At 32.7% G+C, this 18,999-nt stretch overlaps 2 protein-coding genes, 1 long non-coding RNA gene and 2 other non-coding genes across 6 annotated transcripts in view; 4 read left to right on the top strand and 1 right to left on the bottom strand.

Annotated features, from left to right (window-relative positions):
- The window catches only part of LOC25498625 (protein RETICULATA, chloroplastic), a 61,352-nt gene extending 59,278 nt beyond the window's left edge, over positions 1-2,074 (bottom strand). For both annotated transcript variants that reach the window (XM_024771248.2, XM_013593554.3), the window contains exons 1-4: positions 1,917-2,074; positions 771-1,534; positions 560-658; positions 143-363 (exon numbers count right to left, since the gene is read on the bottom strand). In XM_024771248.2, the coding sequence (XP_024627016.1) occupies positions 143-363; positions 560-658; positions 771-1,388 (938 nt within the window). In that variant the 5' untranslated portion in view covers positions 1,389-1,534; positions 1,917-2,074. The remainder of the gene's footprint in view (positions 1-142; positions 364-559; positions 659-770; positions 1,535-1,916) is intronic.
- A 3,244-nt stretch (positions 2,075-5,318) lies between these two features.
- TRNAV-CAC (transfer RNA valine (anticodon CAC)) lies at positions 5,319-5,392 on the top strand. Its single transcript has one exon. It is a non-coding gene; the product is annotated as a tRNA-Val (tRNA).
- Positions 5,393-8,764: 3,372 nt separating this feature from the next.
- Positions 8,765-8,838, top strand: TRNAV-CAC (transfer RNA valine (anticodon CAC)). Its single transcript has one exon. It is a non-coding gene; the product is annotated as a tRNA-Val (tRNA).
- A 46-nt stretch (positions 8,839-8,884) lies between these two features.
- LOC25498622 (PRA1 family protein A1) lies at positions 8,885-15,753 on the top strand. The gene is made up of 8 exons (XM_013593553.3): positions 8,885-9,213; positions 10,419-10,459; positions 10,749-10,827; positions 12,223-12,309; positions 12,385-12,473; positions 12,598-12,669; positions 12,755-12,884; positions 15,466-15,753. Exons 1-7 carry the CDS (start codon positions 9,056-9,058, stop codon positions 12,856-12,858), a joined length of 630 nt encoding a protein of 209 aa, XP_013449007.1. The 5' UTR covers positions 8,885-9,055; the 3' UTR covers positions 12,859-12,884; positions 15,466-15,753.
- Positions 15,754-17,274: 1,521 nt separating this feature from the next.
- LOC112416390 (uncharacterized) lies at positions 17,275-18,353 on the top strand. Its single transcript, XR_003006808.2, has 2 exons — positions 17,275-17,478; positions 17,558-18,353. It is a non-coding gene; the product is annotated as an uncharacterized lncRNA (long non-coding RNA).
- The last annotated feature ends 646 nt before the right edge of the window (positions 18,354-18,999 follow it).

Here is an 18,999-nt window from a genome sequence, read left to right as displayed (position 1 = left end):
AAGCAATTAGGATATGAGAAACCTGACTTTCATGTCATTTTAGATGAACAATCGTTACATATATCTATATACTATACATAAGAAACACAAAAATATTGACACAAAAAAAAAAAGCCCTTTTCATGTCATGACAAGTAGTAACCTGCTAGGTAAAGCTGCATAAGCTTTCTGCATATTACCAAGGAATCCCTTAGATATTGATGGTTTTCCAATTCGAGCATAAGGTGCCAACATTCCAACTAAAGCAACATTAACAACTGTCCCAACAAGAAGATCTGCAACATACAACTCAAATTCATTCCAAAAGTCTTTGCCTCTCTTTTGATATTCAGCAACAGTGGCACAACAAGAATCAATTACGATCTGCATATCATGAGTTAAATAAATCGGATTACTTAAGATAGAGAAGGATAATATATGATCATTTCAAACAGCGAGCACGTAGTGTTTTATGTTACAGAACAGTCAAGGAATTGGATCACTTAAGATACTGCAGTACTACCATTGAAAATTATACAAACATAAATATTCAGATTACAATAAAACAATCTCAACAAACCTCTGAGCCAATTTTGAAAAGAAATGCTGGATCAGCCAGCATTCGATTGCGAAGGATAGAGCATGATCTCATGGCAAATCCTAAGGGCCAAAAAGATCCCTGCAATTGAGAATATCATAAACAACAATGTTAAACTCCGAGGTAATGATCCTCGTGTTTTGCACAGTAGCATGCATTTTCCAATAGCATACATGGACATCTCAAAACTAACCTCTAAATCCAAATATCTAAGCAGAAGCAACTTCGGGATTCCCACAGTCTTAGCAGCCTCCAGCATATCAAAAGGAAGGGTAACACCACGTGCCTCCGTCTCTCTCAATACCTCATCGTATTTTAGCATTGGCCCAAATTCCCCCTCTTCTTTATCGTCATCATCACCACCACCACCACTGCCACCATCACCCCCATCTCCCGCTCCACCACTTCCAAAGCTTCCATTACCACCACTACCATCAAACACAACTCCATTACTATCATTTCCAACACTCTTGGAATCTGACTCACTATCGAAAATTTTCTGTTCCTTTCCCACAACAGTATCACCTCCCCCTTCCGATAATTCTATAGTACTTACAGCAGGCTGCGACTCAGCCGGCGGCTGCGACATACACATGGTCAAAAATGTTTGTTTCTTTTGTTTAGACAAATATAATCCACCACCACACTTGTTCACACAAATTGATGGAAATGCAGCCTCGTTCAACAACATCGCACTCCTGAAACTCAAACTACTAAAACTTGAATATTGATTTACATTCTTCCCCAAACCAGTTTCTTTCCCCACAGTTACAACTCGAGCCACCCCGAAATTTGATGAACAACCCGCCATTTTCCTACAAAAATTCTAACTTTTCTACCACAAAACTACCCCAGAAAAAAAAAATACTAATTCTTAGTAAATAACTACGACAACAGCATCTATCACCAGCTCAACAATACAGAGAAACCAAAAACAGATCACACCACAAATTTAATCTGCAAAAGACAAAGAATCAATTATCAAATAAAAAACAATCATTGAATTAAACAAATGGTAATGCATGCTTCTGGGAATAATGTGAAAATAAACTAAAATTATCAAAAATTGATTTTTATTTTTGAAATGAAATTCAAACAGCTCAGGAAATGAAAGTAAGATATAAAATGAAAAAGGGTATCAAGAAAAAGGGTATCAAGAAAAAATGTTTAAATCAATTATCAAATAAAATAACAATCATTGAATCAAACAAATGCATATTTTATGAATGGATTGAAAATAAACTAAAATCATCAAAAATGGGTTTTTTTTTAAATGAAAGCAAGCTAGAAAATGGTTTAATTAAGGGAAAGAGAAGAAAAAGGGTAAGAAGAAGTGTACCTTAATGGAGACAGAATGAATGAGACTATAGTGGCAGTGGGGAAGATGCGGCGAAGTGAGTGTACCTAACTATGTTGTTGGGGTAATTTGGGTTTATATTTTATCGTATCTATCTATTTATATTTCGTGTGTGTGGGTCGCGTGGGATATTTATTAAGATTGTGATTGTGGGTACAAAATAATGAAGCATGAGACCTATTTATTAACCAATACATTTTTCTTTGGTTACATCAGTTACTTCCTTCGATTTCTACCTTTAGGAGAAAATTCATAAATTTATATTTTACTTTTACGTTCATTTAATAAACGATATATTTAGTGTATATAACAAATTAGATATATTTTTTATTTTTACTTTTTGTCAAGAGATAAATCGTTTAATGAATATCCTCGTGAGCATAGCTCATTTAGCATAAACATGCATTATTATATGCAGGGTCGGAGTTTGAACTTCGGACACCTCACTTATTCATCTTAAAAAAAGGTGATTTCTAGCCACTAGATTGACAAAAAAAAATCGTTTGATGAATGAAATTAAAATTGATTTTTTTTTTTTTATACTAAAAGGAAATCTGTGAAAAAACGGGGGGTGAAGGGCAAATTATTATAGTTTAAGACTTTGTTCATAATGAAGCAAAGAAAGAATTTGAGCATAAGAACATCCCCGCTAGGCAAGCAAAGTCAGATAATTCTAGGGGCTTATGGGCAAAATTATTCATTGGGCGAGATGAATGAGAGGAGTTCCAGGGAGAAAGGATAAAGTTGACTCGTTGAGAGAGCAAACACTTCGCCCAACGAAATAAGGCAATTTACTGACTTTTTAAATACCATGTGGCTTTTCCCTCCATTTGAAGAAAGCTCGATTCACTGAGCAAGCATGAATTCGCCCAGTGAGTCTGTACACTTCTAACTAGTATAAATAGATGTGTAATCATAATTTTTTATAGATCTGAGATCATTGGTATCGTTTAGAGAGAGAAACGTGGAGATAAGCAGCATTTCATCATTGGAAACTATTGGAAGCTTGGATTCAAGCTTTTGCATGTTCCTCCTTCAATTTTCTTCTCTTTAGCAGTTACTTAATATGTGTGTAACTGGCCTCTCTTTATATTTGTGAATAAATTTAGTTAGCTAGGATTTTAATGTATTGCTATTGATTGGTTTACTGTATACAATCTATTATTCAATATAATTTTTGGTTTAATTCTATGCTTAGTGCTTCTTCCTACGTATTGTTCGAAAATGATCATTTGATTATGTATTAAATCATGTGTAAATACTAATGTCTAAACATATGGTTAGGTTTGCATTCATATCGACTATTCAGCCATATGTCATCTAATCAATCAACTATTTTTCTCAACATCAAAAATCAATTGATACAACAAATTTTGTGTCATTAAGCAAACATCTCTACATACGATGAGAGATGAATGGAGTTATATTTGAACATTTAGTCCCTTGATTAATTTCTTGTTTTTATTTTAGCTTCATAACTTTTAAATTGTTAATTTTGGTCCTACAAATCTGATTATGTCAGTCAATTTGGTCTCTTTCAGTTAACTTAACCATAAATGTATCAGATGGGCCAACATTGTAGGTTGTCAACCATAGACCTATAATTTTTTTAATTTCATTCCTTTAATCTATTTTTCAAAAAGGGGATGGTTAGATTATGGAGATCTTTTGTATTTATAGTTAACTATTAACAAATCTTTTTTTCTTTTTCTTTTTCTTCATCTTCTTCCTTCCACTTCTTCATCATCTTCAACATACACCTTCATCCTAAACCCCAGAAGAAGAAAAATACAAACCACCATGGAGTCAATTTGTATCCATCAATCAACAATGGTTCTTCAATTCCACACAAACATAATCACTTAACTTCTAGAAGACACCAATGACAATTTTGCAATTCTCTCTTGTGGTTTCTCCCTATGAAAACTCATCTCCTCTCTTCTCCTTCTCCACTATTCTTCACAAGGCGGATTTCTCATTTTCTCTCCTTCTCCCACTCTGAAATCCAAAATTAATTTCCATTTCAAAACACCAAATCCCCATGAAAATCACCTTCGATCTCGGTGTTAACCACTGTCACTCTCAGGGACGGATGCAGTGTGGGGGCAACGGGGTCAACCGACCCCACTTGCCTCCACTTGCTTATTGTATTTTTAATCATAAATTAGATATTTATGCAGTCTGACCCCATTTATATAGTATTATTATCTTTATATAGTTCATTCATAACACTACAAAAAATTACAAAACCAAAAATAATTTTAATGAGTGTTCTAAGAGCACTAGTTAAGAAATTAAAAGAAGTAATTTTTAATAAAAAATTGTTATAATTATTATATTGATAAAAATACTGCTTATTTTTAAGATAATATTTTTTTTAGGAAATTTTAACCAATTATCTTAGAACATATCGTTAGCAAGACCATAAAACTACTATTTTGTTCTAAACTATTCTAATATTTGTTGAAAAAGGCTCAATGATTGACGTTGTTGGTTGAAAAAATAATTACTTAAGGTTATATTTTTTATACTCTACTAGAAATGGAAAAATATTTTAAGAAATCAACATTTTAAAGCAATTATAAACATAACTTATATAATTTTTGCATGCTTACGCATTTATATAATTTTATATAAATTTTTATGATATAACTTTGACCCCACTTATTAAAATTCCTCGATCCATCACTGGTCACTCTTTCTACTCCTCCGACCACGTTTGTTTCATCATTCCTCAAGTCTTCATCGTCGATCTGTTAACAAATAAACACATAATTGGATTTATCAATAACATGTATAATTGCCTATGTCCTTCACGATTTCTCACTATACTCCTTCTTTGGTGTATAGGATTACTTGAGCTTGCAAATTCTTCTTCCGCTTGACTTTCAAAGTACAACCTCACAAGTTCTTCAGCCATGTCGATATTTCATATAATCCATAAAAAAAATTACAATATGGAAAGGATTGCAAGGATCCATGTGAATAGAAGTTTAATATTGAGTGAACAGAGAAATATGAGTTGGAAAGATTTAATTATAATTTTTAGAGAATAAAATAAAATAATTTTAACTAGTTCATCTATAACCTCAATGTCTTTTAAAAAAAAAATTACTTTTTGATAATATAAAAATTTGATTTTAAACAAACACCTTTTTTATGAAAGGATTTAAAAAAAAAAAAAATTCTAAACAAACACTGTTTTTTTTACAACTCTAAACAAACACTTTTAAAATGAGAAAAGTTATTCTTTTTATGAAAATAATCTAAAAAGATAAAAAAAATCTTATATATATATATATATATATATATATATATATATATATATATATATATATATATATATATATATAAAGAAGTGAATTTCTTTCAAAAACTATGTATGTCTGGGTGGTGTAGTCGGTTATCACGCTAGTCTCACACACTAGAGGTCCCCGATTCAAACCCGGGCTCAGACATTCCATTCTTTTTTTCATTGATAATGACACTCGTGATAAACTCACTTGAAGTGGATTTCCTAATGGTATTTACCCCATAAGTCATGGATTTAAGTGTTTGGATAAGGATTCAACGCATAATTCGGCACCAACTACTTGCTTAAATTGGATTTAGTGGCTTCTAGCTACTATATACGGTGCGACTGTTAAGAGTAATATGCATACTCCTTATAATTGCTCTAACACAATACCTATATGCAAATATTTTCGTCATGGTTATCCTAACAAATTTTACATAAATGATTTTCATATTTGGTTTAAACATTATGCTCCTATTGAGGTTTATACTATGTTCATAGTAACCAGTTTTGAGATTTGGCGAAGTAGAAATGATGAGCTTTTTTCAGCATGTGAAGAAAGACAGTTGGACTTCATTGATAATATATGCTCATATCATTCCACCATGGTCCAAGCTCTCAACGTCCCATTAATAAGAAACATATGACTTGTCATGTTCACTAACACCCCCTTCCTGGAGGCATTATTAAAGAGAATGTGGATGATTCTTCTTTTGGCAATCTTGGTAAAGCAGATTTTGGTGCTCTCTTGAGAAACAATATGTGTATTTAGATCCAGGGTTTTTCAGGTTCTTGTGGGAGAGCTTCAAATTTATTGGTTGCATTTTCAGCTATTTGGAGAGGTCTTCAATTGGCTTGGGACTTTGGTTATAAGGCTATCATCATGGAATTTGACTATTAGCCAACATAGGATCTTATTACCGATATTAAGCAGAATGAATTTCACCCTCATGGAACTTTGTTTTCTCTCGTCAAGATGCTCTCTTCCCTTTCATGTGTGGTCTCCTTTAACCATACTTTGTGAGAGAAAAAAAAAGTGCAAGTTGATTGTCTAAGTTTGGTGCTACTAATGTCGATTCCTTAGTTGTGGATTTCTCATACTTCTTAATTGAATATCATCCTGCTTGCAAATACCTCCACTGTGTGTAGGTGTAAGAGTTCTTTTGCTGAGGTCATACTTCCATGAGAATATTTTCATACTATCAAAAACAAACTTAAACACAACATTTGAGTCCTTTAGGATCTAAGACTAAAATATATAATAACAAGTCCTTTAGGATTTAGCACTAAACAATCAATATTAAGTTAAAAATGCAAACCATAAAGTTACCATACACGAGATAACACTGCAACAAGAACATAAACATGTAACATTGAATTGGAGAATTTTAATAGCGATCTAGAGCCTCACTAAAGAATCCAACACAAAAGATACCCATATTACTCAGGTTTGCAACTAAAATCATAAAAAATAAATCTTTACTTAGAGAATTGGACATGATTTAGATCATCATGAACACAATACAGACATATAGAGAACAACACTAATCACAAGTTCTGCGATTATAACCTAAATCTAATCGTCAATCATAATACATAACTTATACATACAAGAATCATCAATTAATCAATGCATGTACAATTTTTCCTTTATCCATTGTTAATTTACTTAAACCTTGGATCTTACACTAATGTCATGAAACCCTAAATCAAAACTAAAAACATATATGCACGAGGAAACATCATTAACAATACTTAATGAAGTTCTAATACTTAAGAAGTATTTGAAACATCATTAACAATATCAATTATATCCTCGCAAATGACATATTGTTATTTGCTGCAAACTTAAGTTAACGCAAGATTCTATTCTCCAAATCTCGCAAGGAAACAAACATGCCCGAACATACCTTTATGGCTTAAACATCATAAGTTGATTTCATCTAATGTCAATCCGAATAATTTGTAATTTAATCCAAGCCATGGAGTTTTTCCATCACTTCACAGATAGATGCAGTAGTTATAAATAAAAGAACAAAGAAATGAGTGATGTTGATAATAACCTTATGGTGGCAACAAGTTAGTGATGTAGAGAAGATAAAACCGAAGAAAAACAATGCTACACTAGCGATAAAACATAGAGAAGATATGAAGCAAAAAGTGTAAAACAAAAGATGATCAAATTGGTTGATGTATATGAATCGGTTATGCCGCAAAAATATCCCTTCACGTTCAATTTGTAGACATTTCTTCACACATATATAATAGGGAATTCCTCTTCATTGATGTGCATGAAATGATTCAATGATCCAGTATTGATAATATAGTGAATTATGTAAAAATTAAGATCCCAATTTTGTATTTTACTCTACAAGTCGGCCCCCTAGGCCCTAGTTTTCTCTCTTTAAATTTCCTATTCTAGATTTTCCATGGAGGGGTGGTTTTGGGTCAATTCTTGACCTGAAATCACCCCTCTTCATCTTTTTCTCTATATTTCAATCTAAATAAGTGATTTTAACATAGATCTAGGTTTTTTCTTTGTGATTTCATCATTTAAGTGTGGTGGTTTGTTGTTCGTCGTCTTGTGCGGTGCTGTTTGATTTCCCGTCTTCTTGCGGTGTTCATCTGATTTATTTTGAAGATCGATTATTAAAACAAAGATTTGGGCATCAATGTTGCAGATCCGGAGGCCATGGATATTCTAGTCACTTTACTTTTATCATATATTTTTGTAGGCATTATGCCGTTATATGTTATTAACTTGGATGCTGTTAGTATGTTCATAGATTCATCATTTACGTTTTTAGCGATGTTGAATAATGTAATCTCTTAATTTGAATGAATGAATATCATTTTGTTTTTGTCAAAAAAAAAAAAAATCCCACATTTATTGTGTTGTGACAGATGAAAAATTTAAAGTTTTGTCCGAATATATTTAATTCAAGTCAATTTACACCTTATATTTTCTTATAGGAAGTATGACAACTCAAGTTCATATATTGAGGGTAAGACAACTCTTCACCTCATCATTCAAAAGTAGGAAGCACACATACCCTAAAATATCATTTTAAACAAGAAAAAGAAATTCGCTTTTAGTTAACTAGTATTGATATTATTACATGAGATTTTTTTAGTCAAATAGTAGTCTAGTAGTTACAATTTCACCCCTTAAAATAAATAATCTATCACATGAGATTTTATCAATAACTAAAAGATAAATGTCAGGTACCAAAAAAAATAAATGTTGATAACATGACCACGAATAATATAACTTCACTCATAATACAAAATAAAACAGAAACAACATTCCACAAGTTCTAGTTCAATTGATAATAACGTCGAAATTGTTAAGTCGGACATCGTGATATGAATTTAAACCCCAGTTTCACTATTTGTATTTGTGAGTTTCAATGATCATTTCTGATTTTATCTATTAAAAAAACATGAAAAAAGATGTAACAATTCTTTCAACAAAACCTCAAAAATATATGCTATATATATGAACAAAGTGAAATCCCTTCAAAAAACTTCAAATGTCTGGGTGGTGTAGTCGGTTATCACGCTAGTCTCACACACTAGAGGTCCCCGGTTCGAACCCGGGCTCAGACATATTGTTTTTATTTTTTTTCCCATTTTACCCTTTTCCTCACCAAAAAGTCATAACTAAAACGCTAAACACTTTCTTTTCTCTTTTCTTCACTCATTCATAACTTTCTTCTTCATCATTCCGAAATCCAATTTTCAATTCTTATACCTTTCTTCCATTTTCAATCTCAATCTCAAACTTTCTCTCCGAAATCCAATCACACACACAGAGAGAAAGAAAATGGATTGGGGAAACGTAACCGCTGAAGATCTCATCGACGCGCTCCGTGAAGTCGATTGGTCATCACCGCCGCGTCCTCTCTCTGAATTCTTCTCCCGATTCACCGTTCCTCGATCTTCGAACAAATGGAATAGCCGTCTCAAATGCAATCTTTACTAGTACTTTCGCCTCCTCTCTTTTTCATTTTTCAATTTCAATTTCAATCAATTTTCGATTTTCGTTTTATTAGGTTTTTACGCATTCAATTTTTTATCTTACTTTGATTTTTTAGGTTACTGATTTTTGTTTGATTTTGAACTGATTGAGCTTTTTGGAATTTTAATTTCATTGTATAATCCGCTTAAACGGAAAATTGATTTGTTTTTATTTGATTTTTGTATCTATGAAGCACTTGCACTGATTTTTTGTAGAAATTTGAAAAAATGAAGTAATTGAAAAGAAATTTGAGAAAATGAAGTAATTGAAAATAATCACATGATTTAGTGTTGGACACCGGATATGCCTTTTCTCGGTGCTAGAGTTTTGTATAGATGATTCTATTTTTTTTATATAGGAAAATAGGTTATAGCTTTTCCTTAGAAATCAATGTCCAGGTATAAAGAGGTACCTATAGATAATTCTATTTTAATTGTGTAGAATTTGGAGAATTTATTTGTTTTTATTTGAGTGTGTATCTAAGAATACATCCAATGTGATACTGACACTGACACGGATATGTGGACAATGGTAGAAATTTGAAAAAATGAATTAATTGAAAATAATCACATGTTTTAGTGCCGCTTACGCCTTAACTCAGAAGTGTCGCTGTTAGAGTTTTGTATAGATTATATTTTAATTATTTAGTATTTTGAGAATTGATTTCTTTTTATTTGATTGTGTATCTAAGAAGACACTGAACATGACACGGATATGTGGACATTGGTAAAAATTTGAATAAATGATTTAATTGAAAGTAATCACATGTGTCTGTGTTGAAAACCGGATAAGCCTTCCCTCAGAAATGTCGTATTTAGAGAGTTAGTTATTATTGTGTACTGAATTAGCAATTTATCACTGTAGAGAAGTTTTAGCTTTGGAAATTTTCAGTTTTCCTACTCCTTTGTTCTTTAAGTTTTTTTTTTTTTTTTTTGTTGCATGAGCTTGTTTTTAGCAAGTTTTGTATGATTTTGAACTAATTTTGAGCTTTTACAATTTTTGCAAACTGAAAATTGATTTGTTTTATTTTGTTTAGATGATTCTATGATAAATTTGTAATCACATAGTATTTGTGGAATTACTTGTTATTTTGTTCTGAATTATTAATTTATCACTGTATAGAAGTTTAAGGGTTTGAAAATAATGATAATTATGGTTCTATGTGCAGCTACCGGACCAACTACTTCATTTTGATTGTTTCTGTTCTCAGTAAGTGATCATGATGTTTAGTATTCATTTATGAGAATAATTTCTTTGCACCAATTTAAAGCACATGCGTCTAATCAAGTCACACCAAAGTGTCACTTTTATATGTTAGCTCCTAAAATATCCCCACAAATACCTACATGACATGATTTGAATGGCTGCATGTGTGAAAAAGTTTTACACTGTCGGCGTATACAAATTAAATCCTTTATTTAGATTTTATTATAGTTTTTACATTTTGCTATGTGTGTTTTGCCTTGTCTCATTATCACCCAAATTTTTAATTTTGCAGTATTGGGTTTTCTTCGGAGGCCGCTTGCTATTGTAGCGGCGCTACTTACGGCGTTAAGCATTGCCTTTCTAAATGACAGGTAAGCAGTGTTACTTTGTTTCTTATTGTCTCTCTTTATGTGTTATGTTTTAAACCATTTGTTTTAATATATGTTTTGGTGCGATGGGATTGTGATGCTGTGCTATTTAAGTGTGTATGTTTTGTATCAGTTTGGAACTTTAGGATTTTGGTGCCAGTTTTCGTGATGTTTGTTTGCTTGTGCCACAAAGCTGATTTATGCTTCAAATTTTAGAGAATAGGGAGGAACTTTTCTCGCATCCGAAAAGGAACAGTTTTTGTGCCGTCCGGATGTGTACTTCCGGACTAAAACAATTTTTGCGCCTTCTAGATGTGTTCCAAAATCCTGTTTGGTTTTTTAGAAACATGAGGGTGGCTAAAGTTGCTCCCCAGTTTTTTATGCCGTTTTTTTCTACATCACAGCTAAATAATAGTCACACCTCCCCCAACGTTGTGGTACTGTAATTTATCAGGTTGAGTTATCAAGTTGGTAGGTTTATGCCATCAAGTTCATAAGTCATATTTTGTGGTGGTTTATGTGTTAAGAAAATGTTGTGCTGCCTTTAGTAGAATGTTGAATACATGCTTCTTAGATGCCTTAAATAAAGTTATGTTTGGGTTAGTAGATGATATAAGTTGACGACCTTAACCGCAGGACCAAACCTCATAACAAAACCTACCATGAAACTAGAATGATATGAATGACATGGTAGTTTTACTTCCAGCTTTGGATATGGCTTTTTGATTCTTAATTTTTGTAGCAGGATAACTTGTATTATTTCAACAATGGTTATCATAGTATTTTTACATTAATTCTGAGGGAAGTTAATGTTTTTCACCTTTTAGTGGGATGGACAAAAACAAACAAATATGTTTTAGTCTGGAGCACAGGAAAGATATTTATGATGGAAAACGTTGGGCTTTGACCAAGTTTAGACAATTAGATTACAGTATCTTAGATTATGTACTTTATCTGTCTATTCAAAACCCTTGCTAGTGACTTTGATATAGTGGTAATTTATGTTCCCTTACTAGTAGGCCACTGGTTTTCTATATAGAGAGGAAAAGGGTCGATGTAAAATCATTTATACATGGCTGTGATATTATCATGGTTACCAAAAAGAGACAAAAGTAGTCAACCGGTTATGATAAAGCTGTTGAATACAATAAGCTGCCTAAAAGTTATACTCAAATGACATGGGCTGTTAGAAAATTACATTTTTCAAGTTATATGGATGATCTGTAAAGATATTTTACAAAATCTTTCCTCAAATCCAGGGAGTTGATGAGTATGAGAATATTTGAAATATAAAAGTCTTCATTTTGTTTGCGACTCTGTCCCAGTTTTATTATAATGGAAATGCTGAATTTCTATATTTATTCCACATTAATCTAATGGGTGTTTTCTTTTTTGCAGCTTTGCAGGTACTTTTAGTGAGAAGGTGACAAGAACCGTTAGGCAATTTTCACCTCATTTAGCTGCGAAAATGAGACCTCCTCTTACGTATGTTTGATTGTTCTTATATCTGTGCATCTTTTTTGGATTTTTCTGCATCTTTAGTAATTATTTAAATTCCAGGCCTGTTATTCGTGGACGTCCATCAGCTAAGAGAGCAATTTATATTTGTGGTCGGCCGCGTTGGGTGTTTGTCTCGATATTTTCTTCTGGTAAATGTAGTCCGTGAAACAGTTATTTTTTCCTGCTATATTAATAATTTTGGATGTTTTCCGAATCCTTGCTACATTTCCATTTGGTTTTTGACATCAGTGTCCTTTAACCCCCTTTTTACAGCAAGCTTCTTTCTCTGGTTTGTTTCGGCTGGTCTCCTGACCGTTTTATGGGCGCTTGCTATTGGTCTTCTTGGTAATTGCATATTGAGAAATTTTAATCTTTATATTGTTTAGCATTTCTGTTCTTGTTTTTAAGTTGTTTTTTCTCGCTTTTTCAGCTACCATTCTGCATGCAAGCTTGAGAACACCTAACCTGAAAGCACGTCTAAACACGTTCCGTGAAGAATTTCGTGCTGTATGGCGCAATTACAGCGAGCTGTAGTTCACATAAAATTTGCTGGACTGAATGTGAGTGCTTTCTGCCACGGCGTTTATATATATTCAGATGCTTGATAATTGTCTGCTTATGCATAAAATTTGTTAATACAACGTTACATTGACATGATTGAGAGTAGTAGATATGTATGTTATAGACTTATAGAGTAATAGGCATCTGATTGAAATGAATCATGGAACCTACTTGAAGTGAATTGGATGCCAAAGGAGAGGGGTTAGAGGTGGCTGAAATGTCTTTTCCTTAATTTTGGCTACCCTCTAATACTAGAAGGACTAGGAAGGGAGAGAGATGAAATTAAATATTTGAAGTATACTATCTTAAACGTATTTTATGTGGAAATTCAAAACTACCCTCCACCTCCCTACATCGCTGTCGCAGCTAGGCACCTTCAATTGTTGTTACAGCCAAGCACCAACACATTGCTGTCAGTCATTCTCTACTATTGTCACCGCTGAACAGTATACTGTTGAGCACCCTCTGTTATCCTTTTTTTGCTCAACACTTATTACTGCTAGGGGGAGCCTTGGCGCAACGGTAAAGTTGCTGTCATGTGACTAAAAGGTCACAGGTTCAAGTTCTGGAAACAGCCTCTTGTGTAAAAAACAGGGTAAGACTGCGTACAATACACCAAATGGTGGGACCCCTTCCTAGACCTTGCGTGTGCGGGGGCTTTAGTGCATCGGGCTGCCCTTTACTTGTTGCTGCTTGGATTCCGTTAGGGTCTTTTTGGGAGATGGGGAGGGGAGGGTTTTCAAAAAAAGGAAGGATGGAGGACTTTGGGAGGGGAGGGATTTGGGGGTTTTGTTTTACTTCATAATACACAATCCCCCTAATTTGGGGAACTAAAAAAATTGTATTTGAGGAGGATTTTTATTTTTAGGGGGGGGTTGGATAAATTCTCGTAGTCCAATCTATGCTGTTAAAATAATCGCAATATTAAAAATATATTAACCATAGGCATTCATTTATCTTCCTCTATAAAATTACTCTAAAAAGAAGTGAAAGATTTCTCTATTTTCCCTATTACAAAGCAATAATAGTAAATTAGTTTTTATTTTTCCTCCCCTCCCATCTCCTCTCTCTTACAACAACCAAGCTGTTAGAATACTTTATGTTTACTTTAGTTATTAGGCCCAAACCCATTAGACTCTTGTATATATACATAGCTTTGTAACTCTAGTAGAGTAATAATGATAAATACAGTTTTACCTCACATTTTTTTGTGGTATCTAGAGCCAGAATATAGTCCAGACTCCACTGTTCCTTTCCCGAGCCAAACACTGTTGAGTTGCATATTTTCTATTGTTGTATAATAATGTCAGCTGTCATAAATAAATTCTCAATTAATTGCTCTATCCAAAACCTAGGGTTTGCCAACATGATACTCATTGGTGGCCCTTTTCTTGTAAGGTTCTCATATGATAGACCTGTAGGCAATACTTATACTAGGAGATCAAAGCAATGGGTAGGGGATAGTTTTAGCTTATACAGAGGCAGAGATACAAAAAAGTGTCAAGCTACAGAAGTATGGGTAGGAAAGTGAATTTCATAAGAAGTTGCAAAAAATTTAATGGAACAAGAGTGGTGCTGCCAAACGAGTAATTAGTTGAGGGGAAGCCAGCAGTGCATCTTTTTCTTGGCCAAGGTGGGGATTTCTTGTTCTCCCCTTTGTGCTCTTCAATGAAATTACTTGGCCATTAAAAAAAAGGGAGATTGATGATGGGAAACCAACAGAATGAGTGGACAGGGTGATATGGCTTGGGGGTATAAAGAAGGTAAGAAAGAAACACGGTAACAAGAGACATAAGATATGAAATATGATAGCCTAAAAAGGTGGGAAGGATAAGGCTTGGTTTTTGTATATAGGGTTGTTTCCATTAATGTAATTTAGTTCTGCGTCTTCAGCTTTGTTTGTAAGCAACTTGTAAAACAAGCTCTCTGTACTTGATAAAATACAGAGCACTGTCTTAACAAGACAGCAACTCAATTCCTCTGGGTTTTCACTCTTTCAGTTTATAAAAATATTCAAGATCATTTTACTATATCATCTTGCCTCTCCCTTCTGTTGGATTTATGAATTGTTTTACTATCTATCATCTTGCTTAGATTTCTTAGCAGAATTTTGATCCATAAAAGAATGTGTATTTCAATTAAGCTGAAAGTGTGGTTTCCTTTCCTTTTGTGTCCAACACTCTATTTCTGTTCAAATTCTGCCCAGTAATTTGTCTAGTTGGTGACTGAAAGAGGGATCGGGTTTCATGAGTATGACTTTTGGCTTATTAATGTGATGTGTAAAACTTGAAAGTGTAGATTTCTTCTGGTTTGATTTTGATTTCTTGAGGCTGCAGAGACTTGGATTTCATCCATTTTTTATTTAGGACCATGACCCGCTCTCCTTTTTATTTTGGGATTTTAACTTGTTATGCTCGTGTCATTTTTTTAGTATAAGTGTGACAGAATTCTTTTATACACTTGATTATGGAAATATCAGCATTCTACCTTGTAGATTTCCAAATCTTTGTACCTCTTTTATAGTTGTACCGTAATGCCAACACGAAATGCACAACTGATGTGGTATAAATGTTGTTTTAGGTTATGCCGTATGCTGCTTTTTAGTGGGAGCAATTTCTTATAATTGGATTGGAACTTTCCAGGGAAGCTGGCAACTGGTCCAACAGATTGTAAATGTTCAGGAATCGTGTTTTTGTAAAGTACACTGGTTTCATTGTTTATTATATCTTTAGTGGAAGCATTCGAATATTGATACATCATGTAATGTAGGAATTGCAACCCATACTAGTTCTCAGAATTCTTAATTGCTGTGAGGAATTGAATTAAAGATATTTTCAATTACTTTTATGGCTCTTATTTCCAGGTTTATATTTTATTTTGGTACTGTGGTTTCGGTTTTAGTAAACATAACAAATATTGTTGTTTTCCTGGCATCATGATGCCTTCATCTGAAGCATTTTTTATTTAGGCTATGTTTGGATTGATGGAGAGTGATGGAATGGAGTGGGATGGAACCATGTTCCATTGTTTGGTTTTGTAAAAAAGGAATGGAATGGCATGGAGTATGATGGAACCCATTCCATCCAATACCACTCATTCTTCCAATTTTTCATTCCATCCAATTTGGGGTGTATCCAATGGAATGGAACACATTAATAATTTTATTACAATTTTATCCCTGCATTTTCTATTTCACCTTCTTCTTTTTTCTTGCGTGTGTGCAACTTAAATTTTTTTTCTTCCTGTTTCTCTCTCCTACAACTCTCTCTAATTAGTATTTTAGGTCACTTATGTCCAGTTTTTTTCTTCCAGAAAGCCTCACGCCTTCTATGGCATAGTAGTTATTTAATGTTCCTCGTTGTGACACCACAAAGTTCCACAATTTGCAGAAAAGAAAACTCAATCCATATAGTAGTCATATAACAAACTTACTGCTTACTATGCTCTTCTAATCCTTTCTATAAACTGAGCCATCAACTGTTATTATTATATTGTTTAATTAAATAATATTTGAACCATCGGAGAAAATTATGCTTCAAGGTTGTGTTTCATCATTAGAGGTAGATAATAAAACATCCTTGTTTTAATTTGCAGCGAGTTCATATTCTAGATGCATCATTCTTATATGTGAAGCATTTTTATTAAATTAGGTATAATACATTTTTTGATGTGAAGCAATTGTGAAGCATTTTTAATGTTTTTTTTTAAATAAAGGTTAAAATTGGAATAAAAAATTATAATACATTCCATTCCGTCAACTTCCCAAACAATGGAGTTATAATTCACTTCATTCTCTCAATTTCAATTTTTATAACTAAAAGGAGAAGAAATTTAATACAAGGTAAAAATTAATTATTTTGATAAAAGATAATATGATTTAATTATACATAATATTGTTTTTTAAACGGGTAAAAATGGAATAAAAAATTTATAACACATTCCATTCCGTTCATTTTCCAAACAATGGAATAAGTAATTTGTTCCGCTCCATTGTATAATACCCAAACAATGGAATAGAATATTTATTCCATTCCGCTCCATTCCGTTCTATTTCATTCCGCTCCATTGTATTGTTGTTTTGACCCAATAGACTGTTCAAGCATCATAATAAATATATATTTTTGACAATATATACTAGACTTAATTGCAGTTCTGGTCCTTCTATTTTCACCATTTTGCAGTTTTGGTCCCCTATTTTAAAATTTGACAGTTTTGGTCCCTCCATATTTTTGAACTATAAAAATATGATTAGATAAATCTTAAATGTCATGGAATATAATCTGATGATGGAAAAATTTCAACATCGATGAAATTATAACAAAATTTTCTTAAAAACTTCATTTAAAACATCATATCACAGTATTTTAGACAAAATATTTGATTGAGGGACCAAATGGTGATATTTACTTCCTTTCTTTTTCTTATGACAAAAGTGTTTTTTTCTTTTCTATTCTGAGGGAGACAAAAGTTGTTTTTAATTTTCTTCCTTTTGTTCATCTTTATGGGTACATTAATGGTGTGACGCGTTTGGACTTCAAAGGGACAATTGACAATTTTCTTCCATAAAAATGACAATGACAAAAGATTCTTGCTGTAAGCATATATGCCAATCAATTAAAATCACTTTTTATCGAACATAACAAAACAAATTTATTAACCTTTACCTTTAAAGGATTATAAGAGGTGGATGATGAGCAATAGTGCTGCTAAGATGTGACCATAAAAATCACACAGGTTGGCCCCATGTTTTTTTGCACTCTTTCAAGCTCATACCATGTGCTACGTTCCATAACATACCCAAATACCTTATCATCCCAATTAATATCATTATTCTCTTTCCCTAAAAGGTAAAGATATACCATATTATTCATACCCTCTTGGTGATTTCAAGTCATGAAACTCATAATTAATTGTGGTATATATAGGTAATAGGTAATGAAAAGAGCTGAAGATCAAAGAAAGAGAGACATAGAAGAATATATATGTAAGAAGAAGAAGAAGAAGAAGAATGAAGAATTACTTGAGGTGGCTAGAAGGTTTGGCTACAGCATGGGGATTCATGTTGTTGGTGGCTCTTTTATGTTGTTGTCTAAGCACCAAACCGCGACAAGACGGTGATGATATCTCTGGCAATGGTGGGTGCACTTGCGATGGCGGCGGCCATGGTTGTGTATGATGCTTTCCATCATTTAATCATAAGCTATTTTTTGTGTTAGGTAATTCAATAGGTTGGGGTATACTTGATGTACATATTTTTAGTATCATTTTTTGTTAAATTTTTTAATTTTTATATAAACATAGAATTGATAGTATGAAATCTGTTTATAATCATGAGAGGGTTCTCTGATGATTTTGTAATTTAGTGGATAAATAGAGGGTTAGAGCTAGATATATGCATATATTGTTCTAAATTTGAAGTTCTATACATTACTGATAGTGTTTTTTTTTTTCTTTCTTCATTCCTTAAAGACATGTATTTTCCTTCCTTCAAGAATTAGACCTCTTACATGCGTTGGAGTCATAACAATTTGAGGTTTATTCATACAATTATGTTTATAATTTTCAATTTGATTAAAATTTTTGGTGTAATTTGTGTCCTCAAGTTTTGAAGCTTTGTGCAATAGCCCACCTTACACTTGGAGTTAGCCGACCTTGGTTGTTAGATTAATAGAGAGAAGTAAGTTCGAGTTTGCTCTATTTTTCTACATTCTAAGATAGATAGACACAAATTGAAGATCACTGAAACTCAATTTAGTAAATAAATCCCACTAATTGATCATACTAGTTTTTGATTTGAGTTTCTCAAAGAGGTCGACCTATAGATGGTTGCACCATAAAGCTGACTAATGATAAACCATTTTGCTTTTTCTATTATTTTTTTCTTTCTATTTATGTTAATATTTTTTGACAAAAAAAAATTAACATAAATAGGAAGAAAAAAATAGAGGAAAAAGCAAAATGGTTAATTTTATTATATATTGGTTACATCCTATATATGTTAATAAAAAAGCTGTATGAACTTAGCCTAATTGGAAATAATTTATTAAATTTGTATGGGAATCCATCTTTGCTTGACACTTTTGATTTTGCACTTTCTCTGCTCTTTGTCATCAG

Source organism: Medicago truncatula, chromosome 7 (genome assembly GCF_003473485.1).
Source record: "Medicago truncatula cultivar Jemalong A17 chromosome 7, MtrunA17r5.0-ANR, whole genome shotgun sequence".
NCBI classification, from domain to species: Eukaryota; Viridiplantae; Streptophyta; class Magnoliopsida; order Fabales; family Fabaceae; genus Medicago; species Medicago truncatula.
Note: the sequence above shows the minus strand (reverse complement) of the source record. Positions and strands in the feature narration are given on the sequence as shown.